Source organism: Cydia pomonella, chromosome 1, assembly GCF_033807575.1.
Source record: "Cydia pomonella isolate Wapato2018A chromosome 1, ilCydPomo1, whole genome shotgun sequence".
Lineage (NCBI taxonomy): Eukaryota > Metazoa > Arthropoda > Insecta > Lepidoptera > Tortricidae > Cydia > Cydia pomonella.
The window spans coordinates 22,992,077-23,019,230 of NC_084703.1; the positions used below are offsets into that span (position 1 = coordinate 22,992,077).

General features: G+C 38.6%; 3 protein-coding genes and 1 long non-coding RNA gene across 5 annotated transcripts in view; 3 read left to right on the forward strand and 1 right to left on the reverse strand.

Annotated features, from left to right (window-relative positions):
• Positions 1-1,317, forward strand: part of LOC133517956 (proton-coupled amino acid transporter-like protein CG1139) — a 68,035-nt gene extending 66,718 nt beyond the window's left edge. For both annotated transcript variants that reach the window (XM_061851452.1, XM_061851460.1), the window contains one exon: positions 83-1,317. In XM_061851452.1, coding sequence (XP_061707436.1) covers positions 83-411 — 329 coding nt within the window. In that variant the 3' untranslated portion in view covers positions 412-1,317. The remainder of the gene's footprint in view (positions 1-82) is intronic.
• Positions 1,318-4,171: 2,854 nt separating this feature from the next.
• Positions 4,172-19,236, reverse strand: LOC133517947 (E3 ubiquitin-protein ligase UHRF1-like). The gene is made up of 16 exons (XM_061851439.1): positions 18,936-19,236; positions 18,066-18,228; positions 15,424-15,808; positions 14,849-14,989; positions 14,513-14,715; positions 14,278-14,378; positions 13,724-13,928; positions 13,039-13,127; positions 12,587-12,671; positions 11,753-11,879; positions 9,427-9,576; positions 9,089-9,227; positions 8,427-8,625; positions 7,982-8,151; positions 6,974-7,072; positions 4,172-6,391 (listed from the first exon to the last, which is right to left on the reverse strand). Exons 1-16 carry the CDS (start codon positions 19,083-19,085, stop codon positions 6,245-6,247), a joined length of 2,553 nt encoding a protein of 850 aa, XP_061707423.1. The 5' UTR covers positions 19,086-19,236; the 3' UTR covers positions 4,172-6,244.
• Positions 19,237-19,991: 755 nt separating this feature from the next.
• On the forward strand, positions 19,992-21,916 carry LOC133527572 (uncharacterized). The gene is made up of 2 exons (XR_009800895.1): positions 19,992-21,237; positions 21,308-21,916. It is a non-coding gene; the product is annotated as an uncharacterized LOC133527572 (long non-coding RNA).
• Positions 21,917-23,255: 1,339 nt separating this feature from the next.
• Positions 23,256-26,312, forward strand: LOC133527515 (uncharacterized). Its single transcript, XM_061864559.1, has 7 exons — positions 23,256-23,367; positions 23,480-23,572; positions 24,046-24,133; positions 24,209-24,328; positions 24,907-25,022; positions 25,294-25,429; positions 26,111-26,312. Exons 1-7 carry the CDS (start codon positions 23,293-23,295, stop codon positions 26,266-26,268), a joined length of 786 nt encoding a protein of 261 aa, XP_061720543.1. The 5' UTR covers positions 23,256-23,292; the 3' UTR covers positions 26,269-26,312.
• Positions 26,313-27,154: the final 842 nt, after the last annotated feature.

Here is a 27,154-nt window from a genome sequence, read left to right on the forward strand (position 1 = left end):
TATTTATGAACTCCACTGTAAAGATATGTTTGTCAAAGCTCGCTTGTATAATGTTCAACATAAAGAGATTGTGATGTTTCAGTCGGCATCGCAGCGATGGTGCCGGAGCTGGAGGCGTTCATCTCGCTGTTCGGCGCGCTGTGCCTGTCGGCGCTGGGGCTGGCTTTCCCCGCCATCATCCAGACGTGCACCTACTGGTACTACGTGTCGCGGTCGGAGCGATTGCGCATGCTTGTCAAGAACGCCATCGTGGTGCTGTTCGGCGTGCTGGGGCTCATCGTGGGCACGTGGACGTCGCTGGAGCGCATCGTGGAGAAGTTCGGCTCGCCGTCCTCCGACCTCAGCCCGTCGCCCACCAACCTCACCAGCACCACGCTCGCGCCCTTCAACATCACCACTCTCCCAGAGTAGACTTTCATGTTCACGTGTAGTTTTAATGACAGTGCCATTATGCTAGTAACCGTCCGTGGCATAAATTGTAAATTTAAAGTACAATTGTTGCAGCGTTTTAAACGTAGGTACCATTAAGATAGAGGATAGGTAATTATTGTCCTTTTTTATTTTTTTATTGTAAGTATTTTTTTATAGAATTCTCTGCTGCAACCGTTTGACAGTATTCCCAGAGGTATCCTAGATTGTGACAAAGGTAGTGGTATACTCGAGGCAGCTGTGCCGCGGCACTATGAGGAGTCGCGAGTAAATTAAAACTATTGTATAGTGTAGTTAGTAGACACTACGGTTGTTACAGTAAAAATAATTAAGTATAGTTTACTAGAGAACGTTGAAGCTTACAATCCTATGACAGTGAGAATATTTTAAAGAGAAGCATGGCATTTCGATAGATTAAGGTTACATATTAAGTACTTTAGTACAAAATACAGAGTGATGAAAGACGAATAAATTATAAAATGTTTGTTGATGAATGTCCAATGGTTATAATCGGTGGTCGAGTCGGCGCACTACCTATCGTTGTTGGCCTCGCAAGTATAGATACTGAAATGAATCAATGCTGATGTGACCGGAGTTGCGTGGCGTACGTAGCCAGTCCTCCAAATATATACATTTACATGAATAAGAAAAAATGATTTATGAATTTGTATGTTGACATTAACCAGATCGTTTTAGTCGTCATGTTTCGGTCACAAATTATAATATTGAAATCTGTGATGTGATAGTTATAAAATATTTATAGGATTTATTTTTGTTTGACTATTTTATTGATATTGTATATGGGACGTGTTTCACACGTCAGTGATACTGTGCTCAGAGCGACGTTGTATGGTCAATAAATAAACTATTATCTTATTTACAAATTAACCTGTGACTTTTCATTGCCTGCTTCACTGCTTTCATATAACAGTTTTACTTAGCCGCAGAGTAGTCGGCAGGTGGGTATTTTTCAGCAACAGACGTGTTCAGAGTTGTTTACGGCAAGACGACAGCCGTTTACATAGAAATAATGCACACATTTGATACAATAGCGAAAGTACAGGGTTCGACACGGCTACAGCAGCACCCAACCGGTAACCCAGCTATAATATGGACGTGGATCGTCGCAGCTCAGGCGTATTTGTCTTGTAACCTTCGGTCGCGACTATGATAACTATCACGAATTACACCAACTCTCAAGTTGAATGTGATGAACACAGAGTTATCGCCTACATACCTAGATTATGTGTTTATAAGTGAAGCGCACGGATCGAAAAGGTGGTTAGACCACTGTGTGACTACAAAATCTGGCGCGCCTTCTATTACCGATATTTACGTCAAACTCGATGTCATGTGGTCCGACCATTTCCCATTAATTGTAGAATGTAATTTTAATTTTGTTAAGCCTAAAATGTTATGTAATAAAAACTTAGTAGTAAATAAAGTTATATGGGGTGAAAGAAATTCGGAACAAGTAAAATTATATAGCATCCAGTGTCATGACAGGTTAAAAGAAATAGATTTTCCAGAGCCTTTCCGGGACTGCAGTGGCCACTTGTGTAACAACCCTAGTCATCTTATCTTAATTGACAAGCTGTATAATGAAATTATAACCGCTTTGAGTGATGCTGCAACTGTTTCTTATAATTTAAAATTAGTTCGAAATAGAAAACGTGTAATAGGCTGGAATAAATATGTTAGTGCGGCTCACAGAGAGGCTAGGTGTAAGTTTAATCTGTGGAGATGGTGCGGTGAACCGAAATCGGGGCATATTTACGATGATATGCTGGAAAGTCGAAAGATTTTCAAATCGCGTTTAAAGTGGTGTCAGAAACACGAGGAGCAAATAAAAATGAATATCATTGCGGAACATCATTCTAGGCGCGATTTCCGTAGTTTTTGGAAATCTACCAATAGATTGAATGGTAAGCCCGGTCTGCCTGTGAGTGTCGATGGGGTGAGCGAAAGTGGGTCTATAGCTGAGGTATTTAGGGAACACTTTACAGTTAAGTCACCTTTAGGGCCGTCGCAGACTTACATGGCCGACTCTGGGACCTGTGGACGGGAGACGACCGCTCAGTTTACAGCAAAGGATGTAAAAATGGCTTTAAATTCTATTTCTAGAGGGAAGTCGCCTGGCCACGATGGTCTCAGTGTTGAGCATCTGCATCATGCCGGTCCGCACGTGAGTCGAGTGCTGGCGATGTTTTACTCGTTTTGTATAGGACACACTTACTTGCCGTCTGAAATGATGAAAACTGTAGTGGTTCCTATCGTAAAAAACAAAACAGGTGATGTGAGCGATAAGTGTAACTATAGGCCCATTTCGCTTGCCACCATAGTGGCGAAGGTGCTAGACGGTCTGCTCAATTTCCAACTAGACAGGTGTTTAAAAATTCACGACAATCAGTTTGGGTTTAAACCAGGCCTGTCGACCGAAACCGCTATTTTGGCATTGAAACAGACCGTTAGGTACTACACAGACCGCCGAACAGCTGTCTATGCCTGTTTCTTAGACCTTTCAAAGGCATTCGACCTTGTGCACTATAACATCTTGTGGCAGAAGCTTGACGACATCAACTTGCCAGCTGACATTAGTGGGATTTTTAAATTCTGGTACCACAACCAGGTTAATGTCGTCAGATGGTCGGAATCTTTTTCTCAGCCATATGGACTGGAATGTGGTGTACGCCAAGGTGGGTTAACCTCACCGAGGCTATTCAACCTATATATTAACGCACTGATAGAGGAGCTCAGTAACACTCGTATTGGCTGCCATATCGATGGAGTTTGCGTAAATAATCTGAGCTACGCCGACGATATGGTGTTGCTGAGTGCCTCGGCGTGCGGACTGGCTAAGCTCATCTCTATATGTGAGAAATACGCTTCTAGCCATGGTTTGCTGTATAATGTAAACAAAAGCGAATGCGTTGTCTTTAAGGCCAGAGGTAAAGCTACACCCAAGTTTCCAAGTGTCAAACTAAATAGCCATCCGCTACGAATAGTGGATCAATTTAAATATTTGGGACACATGGTTACCTCTGACCTTAAGGACGACGTAGATATTGAACGCGAACGCAGAGCGTTGTCCGTCAGAGCTAATATGATAGCTCGCAGGTTTGCTCACTGTTCCAAAGATGTAAAGGTCACCCTTTTTAGGGCTTACTGTACAACCTTCTACACAAGCAACCTGTGGGCTGATTATACTCGTAAACGGTACAGCGCTCTGCGTGTTCAATATAATAACGCTTTCAGAGTGCTGATGGGTCTGCCCAAATTCTGTAGTGCATCGGGGATGTTCGCGGAGGCGCGGGTAGACTGCTTCTACACCACCATGCGCAAGCGAGCGACATCCCTTGTGCGCAGAGTGAGGGCCAGCTCCAACAGCATTCTGAGTATGTTAGCAGAAAGATTGGATTGCATGTATTTGAATAACTGCTGCTTGATACACGCACGCAGTAATAAATAATTGTACAGTGTAGTTATTAAGTATAGTTATGTATAGATAGTTATAGTTCTAACACTTGGATAAGATTTACTAACACAATGATCCCCGATGGTCTTAAATAAAGAAATAATAATAATAATAAAAAAAATATGTGAGGCACCAAATTTTCTAGAAGCCATTACGGTTGGTGGTTAGGCTGCAATACTATTAGAACTACAAACAGCGGACTATGATAATAATTTTGACATGATCTGGATAAAGTATCAAAAATCGGTTATGAAGAAAACGACGAAATATTAAAATGTTCAAAGTTTATTTCAAAAAATTAAATAGTACTTCGGAAATGAACCCAACTAGCGTATTGTTACAATTTATAAATTTTTATTGAATGGTGTTTTTTTTTTTGTTGCGAGTAAAAATATACTAACTTATACTAGATTAATTCAACGAATTCAACAATGTATTATTTGCCAGTCGGGTATTCTCATAATTTAAAATAAAAATTAAGAACGACATTGCGCTCTCCACTAAAATCAAGAAATTATAAAACAAAAAACGTCAACAAAAACAGTGGAATTCTTATGAAGATTGATTGCGGTTAACCGCTGGACAAACAATCGTTCGTTCTCACACATCAGTAGCTCAGTAAATATTATACCAGGCCACACGGCCAATGGCGTTATCCTCTATCGGAATATGGACACAAAAAACTGACACCATGGTGTAGTATTTTTTTTATGGAGCTTAATTGATGGCATCGTAGTTTTTTAATCTAATTCAGAGCAGCCTTTTTGCGTTAAAGGGATCTGTATCACTTTTATTTATTAGAGCTAATAGCAGTTAAACGAACGCTTTTCGGTGAAAGAAAACATCGCAAGGAAACCAGACTAAGCCCAATAAGGCCTAGTTACCCCTCTGGGTTGGAAGGTCAGATGGCAATCCATTTCCGTAAAAGCCTACGCCATTTCTCTGGACTAGACCCAGGCGTCCATAACCGTGGCAAAAAGCCGGGACACCGCAAGGAAGATTATTATGAATAACGGTAAAACGAACCTTAATGGATCATCTCTCTAACATTTACTTAGCAATAAGTACCTTTAACTCAACTAAGCTACACCGATAAAGTTACGAAACTTGCGATGTCTGTCAATACTTTATTTCTAACTTGTACCGTGCAACTCAGCGTCACACGCAGCGTCACAACAGAAGCTCAGCTTCTTTGGGCTGTCCGTCTTATAATAACATAATTAACATACTTAACATATAATTATCATTATATTTATAACCTTGTTATGCAATATGTCTTATACAGTATGTAAAATCAATATGAGCGAATATTTAAACGGTGGTTAGCGTAGGACCTAATTATATCGAGACATTTTTTTCTAAGTAACGCAATTAAAATTAACCATACAAAATAATTCGTTATGAGATACGAGCTTTTAAAAGTAACTGTCACGCCTGTTGAAAGTTACTATAAAAAGGTAGTATCTCGTAATGTTATGTCTCGTTATGATTTTACAATACATCGCTGTTCGGTAAATTTTCAAAAAATAATTACGTGGTCTTAGATGTAACTTAAAAAACTTTTTAATGATTACACGGATAAACGTTGTATATGGTTTAATTTATCGCCCGTATTAGATTTACACAGTGTATGTAAAAGCCACATTGCCTGAGAATAATTTATTAGCATTCTTGTAATACAATATGCTTGCTTAAATCTATAGAGGTAGTAAAATAATCAACATTAGACTACACAGTCTTTAACACTTAATCATACATTTTAGCTTAATTACGATGAAATTAGTACGATCGATGTTAATCTTGATTAATTCAAATTGAGATAATCAACTCCAATTCTTTTAGAGTGTGTGCGGCATTGATTCAATTGGTATATACCAATAAAGTAATTATATTTTTGCTGAGGAATTGAGGATGTGCATAATTGTTGAACATTTCAGTTTGTTTCATTTAGTCATTCAACATCGTAGTCAGTTTTACGGTCGTTACATTAAGATGGAAATTTGTACTATGGATTCTGCTATCAGTCTTATGTCTTTTGAGTTAAATATTAAAAAATCGTTATAAATTTAATAACGTGTAATGTGTGTATGTGATGCTAGGTGAGGTCCCCAATAAATCAACTTGTGAAAACCATGTTCTAATCAAGTGTATCAGAATAAAACATTTTTTTTTAAATTAAGGTTAACTAATAATAGACGTCCTGTGTTTTCGGTAACAGTTAAAACCAACTTTAAAAATATTAAGAAAAAATAATCGCCGGAAATTAAATGGAGGTCAGTTTGGTATCCGCGGTGTCCGTGTACCTGGAGAGGCAGTCTGCGTCTGCAGGCAGACGGCTGGCTAGGTCCTGCCGGCGTCGTAGCCGGGCATGACGGCGCGCAGCGCGGCCGTGAGCCGCGCGTTGTGCGCCGGCTCCGCGCCCAGCTCCGCGCGGCAGCACGGGCACGTGCGCGCTCCCGTCGACTTGAATGCTAACTTCAGGCATGCCTAAAAAATAAATATAATATTGGGCACAGCACTTTGCGCGCAGGTCATTGTTCGATGTAACTAGTTTCGAATAAACTACCGAGCACTGAAATGCGTAGCGTATGAGGGCTTTCCAAGTATTAAAACGAATAAAATCTTAAAAAAACCAATATTATTTCGCAGACGTCATTATCAAATAATTATGAATGCCATGATATTACAAGACTAGTGTTACAATATTAAAAGATCTACTACTCTACTTGAAATATGCTTTACAGGATGTTTATTCAGTCACCTGCTATAATTAACACCCTGTACGTAAAAGAGGATAATAATATCGCGTACAACTTCTAACAGATAAGTTCAACAAATGTTACGTGCCGCGTATCTACACTGTCGAGCAAAGAAACGGAATCACTTCACATGTTTGTTGTTTACCTCTATCTTGATGTATTCTGAGGTTGTGCAATAAAGAGGATTTGTACTGTATGTTTCAATTCTCCGCTAAATAACGTTTCAAATTTTCATGCACACAAAAAATATGTTTTTTGTAGAACTGTGTAATGAACTTGAATATAAACAGCGCGGTGTGTATTTACTGACCCCGCAGAAGTTATGCAGGCACGGCGTAGTGACGGGGCCGGCGGCCACCTCCTGACAGATGATGCACAGGAACATCTGGCTCACGTACTCCACGAACTCCTGTTACACAAACATCATTTGCTATGCACTCAGCACTCATGTAAAACGGATACGTAAGGCCATTTTCATTTTATTACGTATTTATGAATATTTAACAGCCAGTCAACGGTCGTCACAAAGCCGAAAGGTACAGTTTAACAACTTCTGCAGAGGTTAGTGCTGATTAAAGAATTACTAAGTGAGGTTCTTAGTTTGTTGTACCTACTTATTATTTGCGAATGAATAATTACTTAAAATATGTCGCAAACCGACAGAAAATATATATTTGGCAGATATGCAGCTTAAGGCAAAAGCTGACAATCGCGAATAACTGACAGGCCGATATCGTCCGGCAAACTGGTAATCAGTGGGCCCCTTAAAACACGGTTATTAACCCAACGTATGCGCTGACGTGCGCGGCTATGGTTCGCGATGACGCGCCGCACACGACAAGTGTGTGCCGTCGGATATTAATAATTATAATGTGATAAATACTGGCAGTAATTCCAACTGGGCTCTAGCTTTCTGCTATTGACAATTTTACAATGGGGCGCATTCATTCTTATTTCGTTAAGTTTATTAAGGAAAGAGCATTTTTTTTATATCACAACGGTGGCAAGCAAGCATACGGCCCGCCTGATGGTAAGCAGTCAACGTAGCCTATGGACGCCTGCAACTCCAGAGGTGTTACATGCGCGTTGCCGACCCTTTAAAAATCTGTACAGTCCTTTTTTGAAGAACCAGCATATCCTCCAACAGCTAAATAGTTCCTTAGAAATTATAAAATTACGTATTGTGAGACTTCTAAGACATACGAATTTGAAGAGATTACAGTGACCGTGATACAGACATTGTCAGGAGTTACATTTCTAAAGACAACAAAAGTATGTGGTCCCAAACAGTGCCCTGGGCACCGGTCCAGGTACGCACCTTCTTCCCGCGCGTGTCGGCTACCATCAGGCACTCGCTCCACAGCTTGGCGTTGAGCTCGTCGGCCGCGATCACCTGCCGCTCCTCGTCGCTCAGTCCTCTCTCGGTCTTCACTGGCGGCCTCGCTTCACTCACAGCCGCTTTGTTTGTCGGCGATGTAAATTTTAATACTAAAATAAAAAGGGAAGATTAAATATAAATAAGGAATGTCAACAACGGAATTTATTGAGAAATATATAAGAAGCTGCGAGTAATCGCGATCGCTTAATTAAAAGTGAAAGAAGAGAAGAGGGACTAATAACATAGCAATGTTTAAGTTTTCATATAAATGGTAGTTGTCAACGTTGTAGATGTAGAAGATAACGTCAATACAAAATCCAAAGGACTATAACATTTAGTAACATCTACTGTACTTAAGAATATAGAGTGGAGTCAATTAAATTACTTTTATTCTTTTGAACTGGACTCTTTTTCTTTTGAGCTGGAGTCTTTCGTCGCTTCGGAGGCGTCTCTTCCTCCTCGGACGAGCTGGACATCTCACGAATGGTACGCTTCTTCCCTGCTTTTTGCGCCTTAGCATTCTTAGCATTTTTTGCTTTCAGAGCCAGCTTCAGTGCTTCAGCTTCTAAATAGCCCTCGGGGTACTAGAATTTAAATGTAAATTGATTAGTTAAGGTTAACTACTATGTTTTTTTGTTTTTTAAATATAGGGAAGACAAGAGTTCGTATTTACAAGAGTTTCATTTATGTAATTTTGCTTCTGAACTAAACCCTTAGTCCGCCAAACTTCCATAAACACGTGTATGTTATATTGGCCTTAGTGCATTCTGATGAGATCTATGAATACTCGTTGTACATAACGGACGTAGCGTTCAAACGGTTAATAAGCAGGGCTCAAAAACATATTATGTTTGGAATTCATTTATATCCTGGCCAAGCACTTTTGCAGCCGGGTCTACAAACAGTCGGTTAATTTATTGAAATGATCTTCAGCTCTCGATGAATAAATTAAATTGAGGTAATTTTACTTCGATAGTTGAGGGACATTTGTGGGAATACAAGGTGTAGCAGAGAAGTGAAAAGTGTTTGTCGGAGTCATATACTGACGATGGCGGGGAATTTCTTGGCGCCGGGCTCCCAGGGCGCAGGCTCGGGGTCGTCGCGGCGCAGCAGGTACTTCCACACGCGGAACCCGGCCAGCCCTCGTTCCGGGTAGTACTTCACAACCTTGTAGATGCCATCGTATCTAAAACACAATAGTCCAGTCATGACGTACATATTGATTTTTAAATAATCAGTATAATATCGATCGTATTTGCATGTAAAGCATGTTGGCACTTTGTGGAAATTGCCCAAGACGCATTCATGTCCATGAACCGACCGTCTCATAATTTATTTTGTTAAGTCCTCGGACTCCTCCTGTCACGGTTGCAACTGCGGCCTACCTGATGCCCTCCTTGGGCGCGTACTTGGGGAAGTGCTTGAGCATCTTGTAGGAGCGCACGACGCGCACGGGCTTGCCGGCGCGCCACGTGTCGCCCGCGTCGCCGCCCTCCTCCGACACCCTTGGCACCGCGCAGTTGCGCGCCAGCGCTCTGCACAATACAGATGACACGTGTCCAATTTTATAACAATATTTAGTTACATGCGACTCAAATATAACTCAGGACGGCTAATTATCAAGCTTAAATGTACTTAAATATTACAAATATTTTCAATTTCATTTTCGCTTTCATCAACAATTCCACTGAACCAAATGATGCTTGCCGAGAGCAATGTACGAGGTACTATAAAAAAAAACTGATATCACTATAAGTGTGCCAATAATATTTGAAGAAAGCTCTTTTTCTCCTATTTCTCCAGCATCCCCTCATAAGATACCGACTAGATGGCAATGGATAAAGTTGCTATAGTTGGTTCAGTCATTTGTCAGTCGAGCATAAGCAGAGAGAATCATACTCTCTTCCTCTTAGGTTTGTATTAAAACCCCAAAAAGAGGGATGGGTATAGTTTTTAAGCGCCTTAATAAAGGGCACTCTAAGCACTGCTATCGGTATATCGTCAAATTTGATTTGCTGAAACCGATTTATTAATAAGTACAATAAATTAATTTTGCGTATTTAAATGAAATTTTGGGAGTGAGAGTGGGATTGAGAGTGGGGGTAGGGGTGGGAGTGGAAGTGAAAGTAAGATCTAGCATTTACATGCCTTTACTCGTAACTTGTCGAGTCTTTTGAGTGTCAACATTTTATTTACAAGTCTTAATCTACCTGACCATAATTTTAACCCTAGACAAACTAAAGCTTTAGCCCATGGAATTGGTACATGTTACCTAACATCAAATGAGGTAGTTCTGTTTTTTTAATATGTTGGTAGTGATGAAATGGTAATAACAAATCCAAGTTTTCGACCTCGAAAGCCCTTGGGATCATTGTAAAGTACATGAAAATCCAATTAATTTTAGGTGTTTTTTAGTTTATGTAAATTTTTTAAAACAATTTTTTGGCAAAAGTCACTATGCACAGTTTTAAGATGATATTTGAAATTAATTGACTATAATTTAGTCTTAGTAAGCCAAAAAGTTTCTAAGATACGGCTTTTCAAAGTTTTGCAAAATTTTGAACTAACTGTAACTACAAAAAAGTTTCTACCAGCAGTTGTGGTTGCAGGAAACCAGGACTCAAATGCTCAGCTGTTTGCAACTACAGCAATAGTCAATCCTGCGAGAATATACAGGACCGGAGATGTGTGCCGACATTGAAAAACCATTCATTGATAATCCACCATCAAATGACAATTTCGACCGGCCTGATCAGGTTGACGAAGAAATTCTACCACACACGCTGGCCCCAAAAGGAGTGCTGTGGATTCAGAGGACCAGCCTGATTCATCAAAGATATAGAAGAGATACGAGTTATAACAATTTCCCTCGCTGTACCGTATATTATTCACACAATGATCCGAAGGGCTTTCGAGGTGGAAAACTTGGATTTGTCATTACTATTTCATCACTACCAATATATATAAAAAACAAAACTATCTCATTTGATGTAAGGCAACACCTCTTTTTTGGTATGATTTCCATGTATTACTTAAACGACGGAAAATAATACTTATTTACAAATCGTTTAACACCGAAACGTCATATGTTTAGTCGCAATTATCATCGAGGTTGGCCATCGCCAACACTAGTATTAGCCCAAAAGTAAATGGAGACCCTAACTATAAACAAACCAGTATTTTCGCTCAAACCCTAAAATAAATGAAGCACCTATCACAAACAGTTAAAATATTATAAATAAAAAAACTATAATAATAAATTGAAAAAAAAAAAACAATCACTTTATTTGATTCTTTTTTTAAGGAATCGCCTTCAAAACACTAACCTACTGAAAAGCACATAATATTTTTTATTAGGTATTAGTTACTTTTTGGTAGAAATTCGCGTTACGACGGGATAGCGACTGGACAAAGATAGGTATGGAGTGTATAAAATTATAACATTATTTGGTTCTTTTGTATTTAAATGTTTTAGTATCGTTCTTATTTATTTTATTTTTTAGTCAACTGTTATCGTCAATACTTGTTAGAGAGACTATAGAAACCCAAACAACGAAAATAATTAAATAAACAGGTAAGTACAAAAAAAAACAGACATTGATTGAGAACATTCGAGGCGGTTTTTGTCGAGAATGGTAAGATGAACGTCCGTCAAACCGCCTCTAACGCCAGCCCGATAGTGATGTTGTGAAAGTAGTGCACATAACTAACTTGTTCTCGCGCGTGAGCGTCTGGTCGCAGGACTGGCCGGCGGTGCGCTTGTTGCCGGACAGGTCGCGGCCGCCGCTGCCCGTGTACGTGAACTCGTAGCCATGGTCCACGTCGTCCTCGTACCCACCTGCACAATCACACATGTCTCTTGTCATTTTCAAGTCGATTTGCATAGAGTTCTACTACTTTTAGATACCTCATCGCGCATTAAAGACACTAAAAACGCAAATTTGTTCGTGTTATAAGCAACCATGGAGGACGGCGTGAATCGCAACAGGCTCGCTGCTGATCGTGATGAGTCAGAGATATTACAACCACGAGTCGCGAAACCCACGACAAAGCCTGTTTCCAAAATCTGTCATGTGAAATAAGACGCTATTTAATCATTTGTAAAGGTGAACCAGGCTTTATGTTAATTAAGGTATTTCTCAGATCGGGGAACACTGTTTTCACGACCATTTTGGCCTAATCGGTCGTGGCGTTGTGACACTGCCTAAGAAACAGATGGTCCTGGTTTCGAATCCCGGCAAGGTTATTGGTGCGCTCCGAGATATTAATATTTATATATTACATATATAGTTGTCTGAGTGTCTACCCACAACTCAAGCCTCCTTGAGCTTACTGTAAGGCTTACTCAATTTGTGTAAGAATGTCCTATAATATGTATTTATTATTTACTGTAACGTTGGCTGAAATATATTACAACCATTTTGTTCGAAACTACTAAGAGTTACACGGCAAAAAATATTCTAAAATGTAAGATCACATGCACGATAGTATGATTTGCACATTGCATGGCAGAGAAAAACTAGGAGTCGAGGGTAGAAGCGGTACCTGAGAGCACGATGCTGTAGGCGCCCTCCTCGTCGCGGCCGTGGATGCCCGACACGGGCGGCCGGTGCACGCCCGACTCCGACAGCTGAAACCAGTTTCCAATGTCGATGGTTATGGATGGATATGGATTCCAGGGTAGATGATTAAGGCCGCGGACTGGACCGCGGTATGAACGGCCTTGATTTGCGTTCGCCGGCCGCGTGCCGCTTGCGTCCAGTTCGCCGCAGAGGTAATAGGAGTAGTAGATATATGTCTTTATTGCTCGCTTTTTGGTATTTCTACAACTTTTCGTAACTTTTTACTCATAGTATTTGATTTTGAGAAAAAGAAATATTTAACATTGTTGGTGTTCATAAGCTAATTTGTGATACACATGGTTTTATTCATGGTTGTTCCATTTGTTGTCCTTAACACGAATAGCGAATTTCCATGGCCACTATCGTGTGTCATACCTGTATCCGGAACCTCCAACACATGCCGACTTCAATTCCGGGAATAGGTCCAAAATGATTAGCAGGCATGGAGCAAGTTTTGGTCTTTCCTAAAACAAAACAACCATCACTGGTGTAGTTCATTAAAAAAACACAGTGGAAGATTCTATTGGTTAATTTATGCTGGTGGTGCATTCTTGTTTGGAGAGTACGAGTACACTAATAAACATGCCCCAGACAGACCGGGGCAATGTAGATTTGATAATAGTGCAAAGGCAAGGTAGGAAGGTTGAAAATCAACCAGATATGTCTGCATTATTATTTACCTTATTATTTATTTAATTTGCAGACATATGTGCTTTATTTTCAACTTTCATTTGCCTTTGCACTATTGTCCTAAATTACCCCCCTCCCCCATACTCCTCTGTCCGGGGTATACTAATAAATTAAATATACAGTGGCAAGGTGCATTGGGTGAACTTCAAAACTTAGGTTATTTTAAAAATCGCTACTATAAACTAAACCAGAAGCAGAAGCAGTATACTTGGGCACAACTTGGTACGTGATACTGCAATGCTTATCAAAACATGTCGCTTAATTTTGCTACAAGTGCTTCCAGCTTAGTCTATATTTGTAATTTTTAAAATGACTCTGGTTTCGAGTTATTCAAATGCATCTCATTTGAGTAAAGAAACGAGTGTCCTACCGACACACGCCATGCCGCGGCCCCAGTCCCTGGTGGTTGTGGAGGCGGGCGCCTTCTTGCGCTGCTTGCTGGCGCCGGGCGCCACCACTACGCTGGCGTCGCGTTTGCAGCCCGGGCAGTACCAGTCGTCCTCCGGCAGCTCCAGCAGTGGCGGGTCCAGGCAGATCATGTGGAAGCCTTTGTTGCACTCGTCGCATAGGACTATCTGCAATGCGCAACGCAAACCAATACAATATCACTCGTGCATTACGAGTATGACGTTACCGTCATACAAATACGCCGCTGTAACAGGTGAGCGTCTATGGATGGACATAAATACCCTACTGTATACAAATAAATAAATAAAAAGAAAGGATTTGCTCGGAATAATTTTATTTATTCAAAATTTAATTCATATATATGCATTTTATAAACTTACACTATTTAGGCGACAAAACGGCGTGGCTCCTTTGAATCGTCTGGTCTTGTGTCGGATTCGGTATTCATGATCACACATAGTTTTACTATCATCACGATATGAGCAAAAACATTCTAACTAATAAAGAAAAACTTACTTTGTCGGGAAATTCTTTTCCTGAACACAGGAAACATCCGCAATCCTTACAACGCACATTTTCATTATCGCGGCACGTCAAGCAGTTCAGAGGCATTGAACCTGCAAATTTAGCTATCATAAGAAAGACTTTAAACCAAAAATTCGACAGAAACACACCGAGCCGAATCAAATCCACACACTATACACTATAGACACTCCCAGACATGGTCATTTATAATATCTTAGGTACTTACGTTTATCAGGTTGAGTTATCATCATCTCTTTGTACTCGTCAGTTCTCTCGGCGAGCGGCACAATGTCCTCGATGGCGAAGATCTTGTCGTGCACCCGGGCTCTAGTGTCATTCTGTGGTACCGCCTCGGGGCCTAGGTACAATGTACCTATGAGCTCATGAGTAAGACGCAATTTCTTTATTTCTTCTACTTTAAAGTCATACCTACAAACCAGTTGCCTTTATTACTTAAAATACTCAGCTTTAATATTTTAATACTAAATTAAAAAAGAAAAAATCAACCTACAAGAATCATAAAAAAGCACCATAGTTAGTCTTTATTAAATCCATAACATACCAATATCCTTTTTCTAATGGGCTCTCTGTGTTATGGTTTATCATAACTGTTTGCCCTACTTTCAGATCTTTAATTTGTATGGCCTTTCTTGCTCTTGGTCTTATTTCCTTTAATTTACAATGGTGGAATGTGTCAGAATCACTGTAATGGAAAGATAAATTAATTAATAAATTAATATTTTCATTGCAGAGTTGACATGTCCATTTTTCATTAAACATGTCTCTGCTTATTAAAAATTTAAGTGTATTATTTCAGTACTTTCAGCTTTGAAATGTTTTATTCATTTATTTTGCAAACACATAAAACCTATTTTATATTCATATATAGTCTCGGTTACAAATTCATTTACTTTAAAAGACACTGCACCTACTTAATCTTTCTGGTTTAACCCATTGGTTGACTGGTAAGGAATGCCTTAAGGCATTAAGTCCGCCATTTGTACCTTCATGTATTGTGCAATAAAGATTAAATAAATAAATACATAAAACCTATATCAAATGAGTTTAAGTTCATTAGAAACGTAGTCAAACAATTGATATGATGTAAAAAGACAGGGGGTGAATTTTGATACTTACTCATCATCCAGCTGCACTTTGTACAACAAGTGCCTGCCAGCTGGCTGGTCCTTTGGGCTTTTAGGCTTAGCTACTTTCTCAATTTCTTTCTTCTTTGGCGTTTTTGTGAAATAATCAGCAATACCAGTTTTTTTTGGTTTAGCAGCGTTACTATTAGCAGTATCACTTGGTGGCTTGTTTTCTGAGTCACTTGGTGGCTTGTTCTCCGAATCACTTTCCTCTTCTGCACTTGCTTTAGTAATGGTAGTGTTGCCGATGGCTGGCGCTGGAGCGGGAGCATCAGGGTCCTGTACTATCCTCACTATTTTACCTTCAAACCAGGCACCTTGTTCTCGATCCTTCATGTCAATTAAATCTCCAATTTGATATATTATGCTTTCAGCATCTTAAAAAAAAGTAAAAATACATATCCTGAAAATGTGAAAACCTGCTTTCTTTAGGCGGAACCTGCCCAAAGTATAATATTTATAGAAAGCAACTATATGTAGATACAAGTTAAATAGATATACTTTACTGCTCCAAAATAAAAATATGGTATAACTGAGGTTACTGAGCAATGTACTTTTTGCTTGGCTACTTTAAGGTTAGCTTGAATAGTCCTTTTATAGGGATAAGTCCATCACTGTACCTCCATTTCTTGATAATTAGTATTACTACTAATACTATGTTTGATTTCATGAATATTCTATCATCTTTAACTAAAAATACTAGTGGGAGTTGGCAAAAGGCAAAGATTGTCCAGGCATATCAAATAATTTAAGGTATGGTATGGGAAATATATTTATGTTTAGTAACTTATTTTTATATTTTTATAAAAAGAGACACTCTGCCTTGCTCATTTTGATTTCTGGCTGTCCTAAATACTATAATATTTTAAAATATCAGAGAAAACATTAAATATAAATAGTAATAAATACTATACCAGTAATAGTAATAAATATGTGCAATTCAAATTATCAAGTTAGTGAGATATATTGTTGTAGAAGTATGCTTCAAAAAACACAAATACAATAAATCTTAAGGACTCTTAACTCATACCACACACAGGATCAATCAAACAGAAAAATGGCTAAGGGGAACCACAGCAAAGCATACATTAGCTGCAAATTGCAAGTGGCCATGCACTTTTACAGTTAGTATCAAAAGTAGCAAATCAGACTAGATATAAAAAATATCTCCCATTAGCCAGGTCCACACTGACCGACCACACGCACAAGGCAATTTCCTCACGCAAAAAAGGGACAGTGTAGATGTGCCTTGGCCGTAATGTTCATCAAGAAATTGCCTTGCATGTATGCTCACTCTGTGTGGACCCGCCTATTCTCTATCAGCCTAACAAAAAGAGATATGTAGAACAAGTATTTTATGGCTGATACTTTTGAATGCCAAATTTACAGATATCTCTATTTGGAAAAATATTCCAGTGTGGCAGATACTTCTGGCGTGTTATTTCATCCACTTGCAGATGATATTATAATCTTTGCAGAATCTGCGACCCAACTAGAAGACATGATGAATACCCTTGACAAGGAGAGCAAGAAAGTAGGACTGCACATGAACACATCTAAAACAAAAGCTATGACCAACAGTCGAAGAAGACTAATTAATGTGGCAGGGACTGAAATTGATTATGTTAATGAATACATATACTTGGGAAAACACATATCTTTTAGCCCATCTAACAACGAGGAAGAAGTGGACAGACGCATAAACACAGCCTGGAAAAAGTTTTGGTCCCAGAAGGAAATCTTGAAAGGTGAATACAGCATAGCCCATAAGAAAATCGTAATGGACACCTGTATCCTGCCTAGTCTAACTTACGGAAGCCAAACTTGGACATACACAAAGAAAGTACGTAAAGCTATAACGACCTGTCAACGATCTATGGAGAGAAGTATATTGAATATAAGGAAAATACAGAAAATTAGAAGCGAAATAATACGTCAAAAGACCAAACTTACAGACGCTCTTCAACAAGCTCTTCATCTAAAATGGCAATGGGCAGGTCATGTAGCCAGATATAAGGACAAAAGATGGACATTAGTAACAACAAAATGGACCGGACCGGCAGGACGGAGGCTCCGAAGAAGGCCCAAAAAGAAGTGGATAGACGACATCTACTCCGTCGCAGGAAAAGACTGGCTCCAAAAAGCCAAAGACAGGGATGAGTGGAGAAAAAGTGAGGAGGCTTTCACCCAGCAGATGGGATCTGCAGTCAGCCCCAAAACAAAGATAAAGAATTAAAAAAAATAAAAATAACTGACTGTAGAACAAATAAAGCTTTAATAATAATAATAATAATTTCATCCACTACTATTGATTCAGACTGTACAGTTTGCATCAAAAGTAGCGAATCAAACAATGATTCAAAAGTATCTACGATTCTGTAAGATTTAACAAAAAAAATCTATGTGAATGTGAATTTTAGAGATAAATCTATATTTTAAAAAGTTGTCCAGAATACCTATCAGATACTTTTGGGGCATTGTTTAATCCGCTACTATTGATGCTGACTGTTCAGGGGAGTTCGTTTGTTACAATAACCTACTGTTTTCAGCAATGTAAAGAGAAAATTATAATGTTTTCATCTGTTATTAAACCTCACTGAATGTCATTCAGAATACAAATACCATCATTCTTACCTATATAACTTATCTCTTTGGTCTTGATGTCATCTTTAGGTTCAGTTTTGGTCTCAGCCTCTTTTTTTACCTCGGCAGCTGCCTCTGGTTGTGAGCACACTATGAGTTGTATGACATCATTAAGTTTAATGTTGTAATCATGGAATGTGTATCCATCATCCAGCTGTAATATTCGTTTATTTTTACTACATCTATAGTTAATTTAGTCCCCAGATCAAAATATGCCAGCCAAAAGCGACCTTGAGGTATTAAATTCAGAATAGGACTTTTAATGTCATTTTCGACTCGATATCAAATCAGTGGGACTTCAGAGGTTAATATACTACCACCAAAAAAATGTGATTGCTGTAGATACTAATTGATAAATTTTGCTGCTAAATTATCAATTTCGCCAGGGCCAAATAAACATAAGACTAGGCCCCCAAGCGCAAGATACTTTGGGGACAGTGGCAGGGTTGCAGACAGGGAGTGTGAAGGCGGGTATGGGCCAGTGTGACATTTTGGCAAAGACTGCATTGAATTGCACCGCAGCAGAAGTGAGCGTAAGGTTTCTTATTAATTTCTGCTAGCCGACATAATTTCAGAATACAATCGGTTATCTCAAAGTTAGATATTTCATGTTACAATTTAAGTTTCAGTCATACATAAAATAGTCGCATATCACGCATATCTTTAGACGACATGTTATTCTTGTAACAAAATCGAACCATGATGAATATTTTGAGGAATACATACCAATTTACCGCCGTATAGCAGCCGTTGAGATTTTGGGTCTATACAAAAAATAGTCGCATATCACGCATATCTTTAGACGACATGTTATTCTTGTAACAAAATCGAACCATGATGAATATTTTGAGGAATACATACCAATTTACCGCCGTATAGCAGCCGTTGAGATTTTGGGTCTATATTAAACGCATCATTTATGATATGTCGAAATTGTTCAATTTTAGTTAGTTTCGAGCTAACCGCAACTACGGTATCGGGTTTACCAAATATCCTCACGCGTACGTGCATTATTAAAAACAGCCACACTGCTATGAAAAGTAGTAACCATTGAAATGAAATGGCGCGAATTAATAGTGTGTAATAACAGCAGTTGAGACTCGGCAGAGACAACAAATGTCAAATGCCTTTTTTTTAACATAGATTGTAGGATCCTATAGATGCGCTCCCTTGAGGGACCGAACATGCGCAATGCGATAACATTAAAAACACGTTTTAACTTCCTGACAACGTACCAAAAACAAACTACGTAATTTGGCCGGGTTATTTGTTGCCGACCATGAACCTACAGATATATGAGATTCAATAGATAAAGCGAAAGCCAGGCTGTCACCGTAACCACTTGGTTTTTATTATGGAAGGTAGAGGCACGGAATAGAATCTCCATAGGCAGAACTATTGCAAAAGTGTCCAAATCTTTCCAGAGTAGCGCTAGAGTAGCTAAGAACCTTGGCGTTATTGACGGAATGAAGTGCGCTAGAATATCTATGATTAGATTTTTTTCTCAAGTATTTTTAGGCAGCGGCGCCTGGCGAATAAAAATTACGGGTGTTTACTTACATTAAAGGAAAACTAAAACTATAATATCTATTAACCGTCGCAAAATACCTATAAAGATATCGGTTTTCGTCCACCCGGTCATTGAACTCTCTTATAGATTTTGAGTAAGTACTAAAGTACCTATGTGCAATGGAATATAATGCTTTACGAATATCGTGAATGAATATATGAATGTTTTTTTATTTTATGGAAATAAGTGCTAAACTGTTAACACACCAGTTTCGGTCCAAACATTTTTACGAAAGTTGAAGGTTGTCCTTTTGTATCTAGCTCGAGTCAATTTTGCAAAGATTTTGCACATTCTTATATGAATGTCATGTTATATTCATTTATTTTTAAACACTTTACCACAAACAAATTCTGTACACTCACTTTTTGAATTCTTGTCTAATAGGGTTGTTTCCATCTACAAATCTTAGGGTAGAATTGTATCCCAATAAATTCTTTTGGATTATAAGAACATGTTAAACTACTTTTAGGGGACCTGTAATGACCATATTTTTGTAAATATTGAATTTAAAATATCTTTTGGCACACATCACGTGACCAAATTCTAAACGTCTTTGAAGATTCTGATGACGTCACAACCCTCGGATTGACACTGTTGACAGTTAGGCGATAAACAACAAACGACAAATGTCAGTTGACAGCTCGTATCTTCTACGTGTGTATGTAGTTACGTGTCAAACCGTAAACTGTGACGTCACACAATTTTCAAAGAGCGTTTTGGGCGCGAAAGCATCCGTCAAAATATATTTTGTTAATTTAACATATTTAAAGCCGTTTTTAGTATAAAAGTTGAATGTTAGGGCAACTTTTAGTTAATATAGAACGTAATACAAGCGTTTCAAAAAATTAGAAAACAACCCTATTATTTAGAATGAAAACAGTCAAAATTGCATTCCCGCGCGTATTTGCAAACAAATGACAACAAGGCGCGCACCGCATTCGTCGAGCGGGCTAGGCGCCAAGCGCGCCGCTCCAATTTTACGTATTTCTTCATAGAACATTTTCTGTTTCACGTGCGGAACTGTGGCGAAACTTCTCTATCGCTCTTATGGATTTTCCTATTGATTCAATGTACCTACTAAATATTTTTTCATAGGAGAGCAATCCAAAGCGCTCCGCTTCGCGCGTTACGTATGAAATTATAGCAGTAGGCGAGAAATCATATGTTAATGAATAATAATTACTTATTTAACTATTATTGACTTGTTTACGATAGAAACATTAATTACGAATAAGTAGTATTTATTACATTGATTAGGTACTATAATTTCATTATGATTATTTATGGGAGTACACTGCACAAGCGCTCCTTAAGGCGGGCCGCTACCGATTCTAGGTACTCGTATTGTAGCGCCACCTATTTATGGTTTTTTGTCGGACACTTTTTGGTCTATGGATGGTCTATGGAGATTCTGTTCCTTAAATCTACCCTTCCATAGTTTTTATGTACGAATAACAATGTGTAACGGTTGCTGTGGCCATGTCGATAAACTATCGATATTTCTTACAATTTTAATTTTACTTGAAAGGATTAGTTATAGAAAATATTTAAAAGTGGAAAAACGGTTTCTCTTTTTGTATGGACGATCACGTGGTATAATAATACATACGAGTATATGACGGGTATAGTACCTGAAATAAATAATTTAATTCATTTATTTCAGCGCAAGCTCAACAGTTATCAGTAATTTTAGCGAATAAGGCACAGCACAGACTTCACTAACGCTTCGCCAAGACCCTTGAAGTGTGCAAAAGGGAAGCCATCCAGCCCAGATCTCAGAAGGCCATTCTAATAATGAGAACATAATTGATAATACAAATTTTCTTGTAAGTAAATATAGGTAGCGACAGAAGTTCAAGAAATGATATCCCACCGTCTCCGAAAATAAAATGAAATAACAAATCTCTCTGAAAATACAGCTCATTTGGTCAAAAATGCAAGAAATTATTTAATTTTTGCATAAAAGATGACTCATGTTAAACCGGCCCAGCCCCGGGCCGGGGCGTCCCACACTTGGTTTTCCATAGAAAGATCACCGATCACCTGATTTCTGATCTCACCTGTCATCCATGGGATGTATGGGCGACGAATCATAATTCGTGTCACCTGTTAGTGTTTGATCCTTTCGCATTTTCTGAAAGGTGAGCTGGAAGAGATCGCTTTTAGGGATAAGTTCGCCTTTGTACATAACATTTTTTTACCTGTTTTGTATTATCTGTTTTATGTTTACCTGTTTATGTGCAATAAAGTGACATTCATACATACATACATACATGATGTACTTAAAGAAAAATGTATCCGAAGCGTTTATTAGCACACAAAAATATTCAGAAGTTGTGAACCAAAAACCGGACAAGTGCGAGTCAGACTCGTCCACCGAGGGTTCCGTACTTTTTAGTATTTGTTGTTACAGCGACAACAGAAATACATCATCTGTGAAAATTTCAACTGTCTAGCGGACAGACGGACGGTCGGACAGCAGAGTCTTAGTAATATGGTCCCGTTTTGCCCTTTGGGTACGGAACCGTAAAAAGGACGGAAAAAAGAAGACATTTCCTTTTCCATTCATTCAACATTCCATTTCATTTAAAATAATGTTTAATGTTACGTACTCGCTTTTTCACGCCTCGCACGTGTCCCGAAGGTGAGACGCGTTGAATAAAAAGTTAGATTTAAAATTTCTTCGTCTTTAATAATATTTTATTCAGAATTCTTAAATATTAATACTATTTGAGATATTGGGGAAATATCAAATATCTATTTTGTTCCCCTTTTTTTAAATAACTTTAGATATTTATTATGTGGTAATAAACGCGTCGAACATATTTTTCTAGATATCATTACTAATCCAATGAGGTATCACACGTATTTTTAGGAGTAGTATTTCTATTTTTCACAGTTTTCAGTTTGTCGAGCAGACTAGAGATCCAAGACTGCCGTTAACCATATCGCATTTAAATAATAAGTTTTTTTGTATTTAATGCTATTAATACTTAAATATTTAAAAAACATAACTATTTATAATATTAATTATTTTTTTTATAAAAAAACAGAAAACCCGACTGCACACTAAAAAGAAGAAAACAAGCCCCACAAGAATATTGTTGTTGATTTTAGTATCGCAGGCGGGGACCAACTTGGCCGCCACCAACGAAAATACCTACCTAAGTCCACTCCCGTGATCAAGACGAATCTAACGATACCTCATACATCAAAATCCATCAAGCCGTTTAGGCTACAGGAGGCCACAAAGAAACAGACATACATACATACATACAATCGAAAACCATTACCCTCCTCCCTTTGGCAGTCGGGTAAAAATAACTAAGTTTATTTTATTTAATACGACATTGAACTTTGTCCAAATTTCATTTCGCATATATATACTACTAAACTATTAAATATATACTAGGTAGGTTCGTTAACGTCATTCGCATTAACTATGTGAAGTACCTACCAACAATTTTTGAGTATTATATCGTAGGTCGCAATGTTGTACTTACATTGCTTCATCTAGCGCGTTAAGTGAGTAATATACCTACTGTGTCAATTAAAAGGTAAAAAAAACTGTTGTACTAATTGGAGAAATTGATTACTCTCGTTATTATTTTAACGATTGGCTTTTGTTTGTGTTTGCTTAGAGCAGAAATGCACGCGTTGGGAATTTATTTTATTTTCCTCGTTTTTTGGATTCAGAATGTATTTAGTAGTTTGCCATCGCTGGTAAGTATAAACTTAGTACTATTATACCTAGCTAGAAAAGGAAATTGAATAAGTGTTGGCGGTATATCATGTTCGTATAGTTTTAAATTATAAATTTAAGGTTGATTTATAGCACCCGATCCTGGTGGCACGCGCTTCCTCAGACTGGATGCCAAGCAGGGTCAACTCGCTCTACTCCGACGTCGGGGCATGGAGTGGGAAATTCGTAAGTTCATATTAACTACGATTGTATGGGAACGGGGGGCGGATTTTTGCGTACAGGGCCCGCAGCATGTTGAGCCTTGTGTATGCGCTGCATGTGGTTACACTAAGTAGGTAAACCGTGCTAAGCCCGGGACACTTTTACAGAACCTGTCTGAATATAATTGAAGCTCACTTTCATTTCGTTTTATTATGACTCAGATCGTCTCGGATAGTTATGGATGATTCTTGACCAAGCGGCGACAGGAAAGACAGTTGAAGTACAGTCGCCAGCAGATATATGGGCGGCCAAGATGCTCACAAATATTTGGACACGCCACTATTGTCAAGGCGCTAGAGTGCGTGTTCAGATATTTTTGAGCACTTCAACCGCTGCGATATATAGGTATGATGGCGACTGATCTTATGTTATTCTTTATCGAAACAAATATCAAACGTATACAAATGCGTCTAAATTGATCCATATTTTCTCCACAGAGACCGGTTATGGACGAGATAGAATCCGATGAAGCGTTACGTTTCTTCCAGTTCCTCAATTATTTAGATGGAGGCAGTTTTGGAATAGGTAATTGAATACAATGGAATCTTATTATAGCTTATAGTACCTAATGGGTTTACTTATATTTTGATGGCTGGGCAGGTCCGATCGACGAGTTCGTGTCGGCCATGCAGCGGCTGTCGGACTACATGAAGCAGCAGAACAGCCGCGAGACGCAGGCGCGCGGCATGCGCGAGCTGGAAGCCATCAACGGCGAAAAAGGCAATTACCAACTCATTCACCTCACATTTTTCATCTATAAAATAATGTTCTTGTTCCCAATAAAAAAAGCCGGACCCTAGATTATTCAGCATTCACATTGATCAATATGGCACAAACGACGGGAATAGTTTTGTGATTTGTAAATTACGAGAAGTATTAAGTTTCTCCATGTCTATTATTTTTATTTTATTTTATTTTATTGGAGAAACAACAGAAGCAAGTACAATAATAGTATAAATGATAAGTTATACATTGCAATAGACGTGCACCTACCTCCTAAAAATGCTCTCATTAAGAACTATATATAATATAGGTAAGGTAATGCTACAGTAAATTATGCTAAACTTGACGCACTCTAGCGACTAGATGGCAATGATACAAATTGTACGAAGATACTAAGTTGTCTCAGCTAGTATGTTAAGGATTTGTTTTTTTTTTTTATTATTAGAAAGGTATTCGCTGAAGTAAGCATGAGGTTGACGTCTATTTATATTCACTTTATGACGTATTATAATGAAATAATCGGAACTTTAACGATTAGTTAAGTACATACTAAGTTAAAAATTACTTTTCTGAAGGAAATACCATCAAGACGGTACTGGAGGTGAGCACAGTGATAATGCGCAAAAAGCGCAAGTTCTTCTGCACCGGTGAGGTCAAGGAGCCCATCGTCAACAACAAAATTATTTGCAAGGTAATTTAAATACGTGTAATAGTGCAAAAGTTAACGACTTTAACTTATTTCTGGTTTTTAAGAACGGGTAAATAATCTACTATTAGGTACACAGTAAACAATCGTAAGAATACGTTAATAACACTAATAACTTGTACAAGTCGAATTCCATTAAGGAGTTCTTATCAAAGTAGCCTCCAGAATCAAAGTAATTCAAGTTTACAGTTCAGGATATAGTCGAGACAAAAATATTGTTGTGAGACTAATATATAAAATTAATAAAAATATTCAGGACAGAATCCTGCTGCCGATAGCCGGGACTTCGTGCCGGGACGCTATCATGTACTGGCACCCCGATCTGACCGAGGAGCACTACTGCGTGGGCGCGCTGGAGGCGCAAAGCCCCGTGCATATCCTCGACACGGAAGGTATTACACCTCGCGCAACAAATACATTCGCAATTAAGACAGTGCCTCTCAAAGATTTACCACCCGGTCCTAAGGCCGCCGCTAGTCCAAACACACAGCCCTCGCACATTCTGGGTAACACATTAGAACATTCAGGACAACAGCCTGGGCTAGTACTAGGACACACTGTCTGATGCATAAGTCCTACAAGCCTCTACATGAAGCATATACAGATACGAATGTTAGCACGTACTAATAGCCAGCAGGGTTCGTACCAGGTCATTCGTTCTGGAAACAACACTCCTGATAAAATACCTGTATTCTACCTCCCACCGATCAGGGTTTCCCACGTAGTATTATACTCGAATAGCCTTAAATTAGTCATCTGTGTAGTGTACGGTAGCTACACAATAACATGAAATCCCGTAAAACCACAAAATACTTACTACGAGTAACTTAATCAATTACTCACTACGTAGGTATTTACTGTTTAGTATTTAAAATTGATTCGGCTCCATAGTCTGTAGTCGGTGTCAAAATATTTCTGAAATGTTAATACCTGATGTTGCTGATAAGTAATTTGAGTGGCTTTACTACAACTAATCGCGCGAGAAAAATACCCATCTGTTGTGCGAGAACCACATGTTACCAATGCTGGCATGTAATTCACGGTCATTTGTTAAGCAAATAATTTTCCTGCAGGTGATATGTTCTGCAAAGGAGATGACTATTCCAAAAGAGAATATTTGCTCGCGTGCGATTTCTATGAGGACCAGGAGGCCCCGGTGGCGGACCTGATGCAGTACTACCCGGACCCGGACCCTGAAATCAACCCCAAATTGTTTTGGCCCAGTAACTAATGATTTCATCATAAAGTTGTATAAGTAAATATTGTGTTTTATAACTCTATTTATTTTAACTAAGAGAATCTGATTTGTCTTAAGTTTAATTGATAGTTACCTATATGTTAGTGTCCATTTATGTGTGTATGAAACGCTTTTTTTTTTTTTTTTTTTATACTACGTCGGTGGCAAACAAGCATACGGCCTGCCTGATGGTAAGCAGTCTCCGTAGCCTATGTACACCTGCAACTCCAGAGGAGTTACATGCGCGTTGCCGACCCTAACCCCACCCTCCTCGTTGAGCTCTGGCAACCTTACTCACCGGCAGGAACACAACACTATGAGTAGGGTCAAGTGTTATTTGGCTGCGGTTTTCTGTAAGGTGGAGGTACTTCCCCAGTTGGGCTCTGCTCTAGATCTGGAATGACATCTGCTGTGCTGTGCCCTACCACACAAGGCGAGATGACATTCACAATGCCCATACCTCTCTTACGCTTTATTGTACATAAGCCATATTACAAAATACAATAAAACAAAATATATACAACGCACAAAGGCGAACTTATCCATATAAGGGTTCTCTTCTAGTCAACCTTTGAGCAATTGAGAGTGAAAAACCAAAATCAAGAAGACAAACGGACACTATGAACAGAAAGTAAATTTTTGTTCAATTATTAGAAACGTAAATAATTGAAACCTGTAATGAAGAATACATAAAAACTTTTTACAAAAAACAGTAAACCGACTACAAAAAGTATGAAATAAAATATTATCCTTTTCAAGTATATGCGTTACTAACTGATATGTTTGAAGTCGGTACAAAGCCACATTTCGAAGCATACCATGATTTTGGTGTTATTTTTGATAAGGATGCGGCTATATAAATATGTAAATACTATACGTT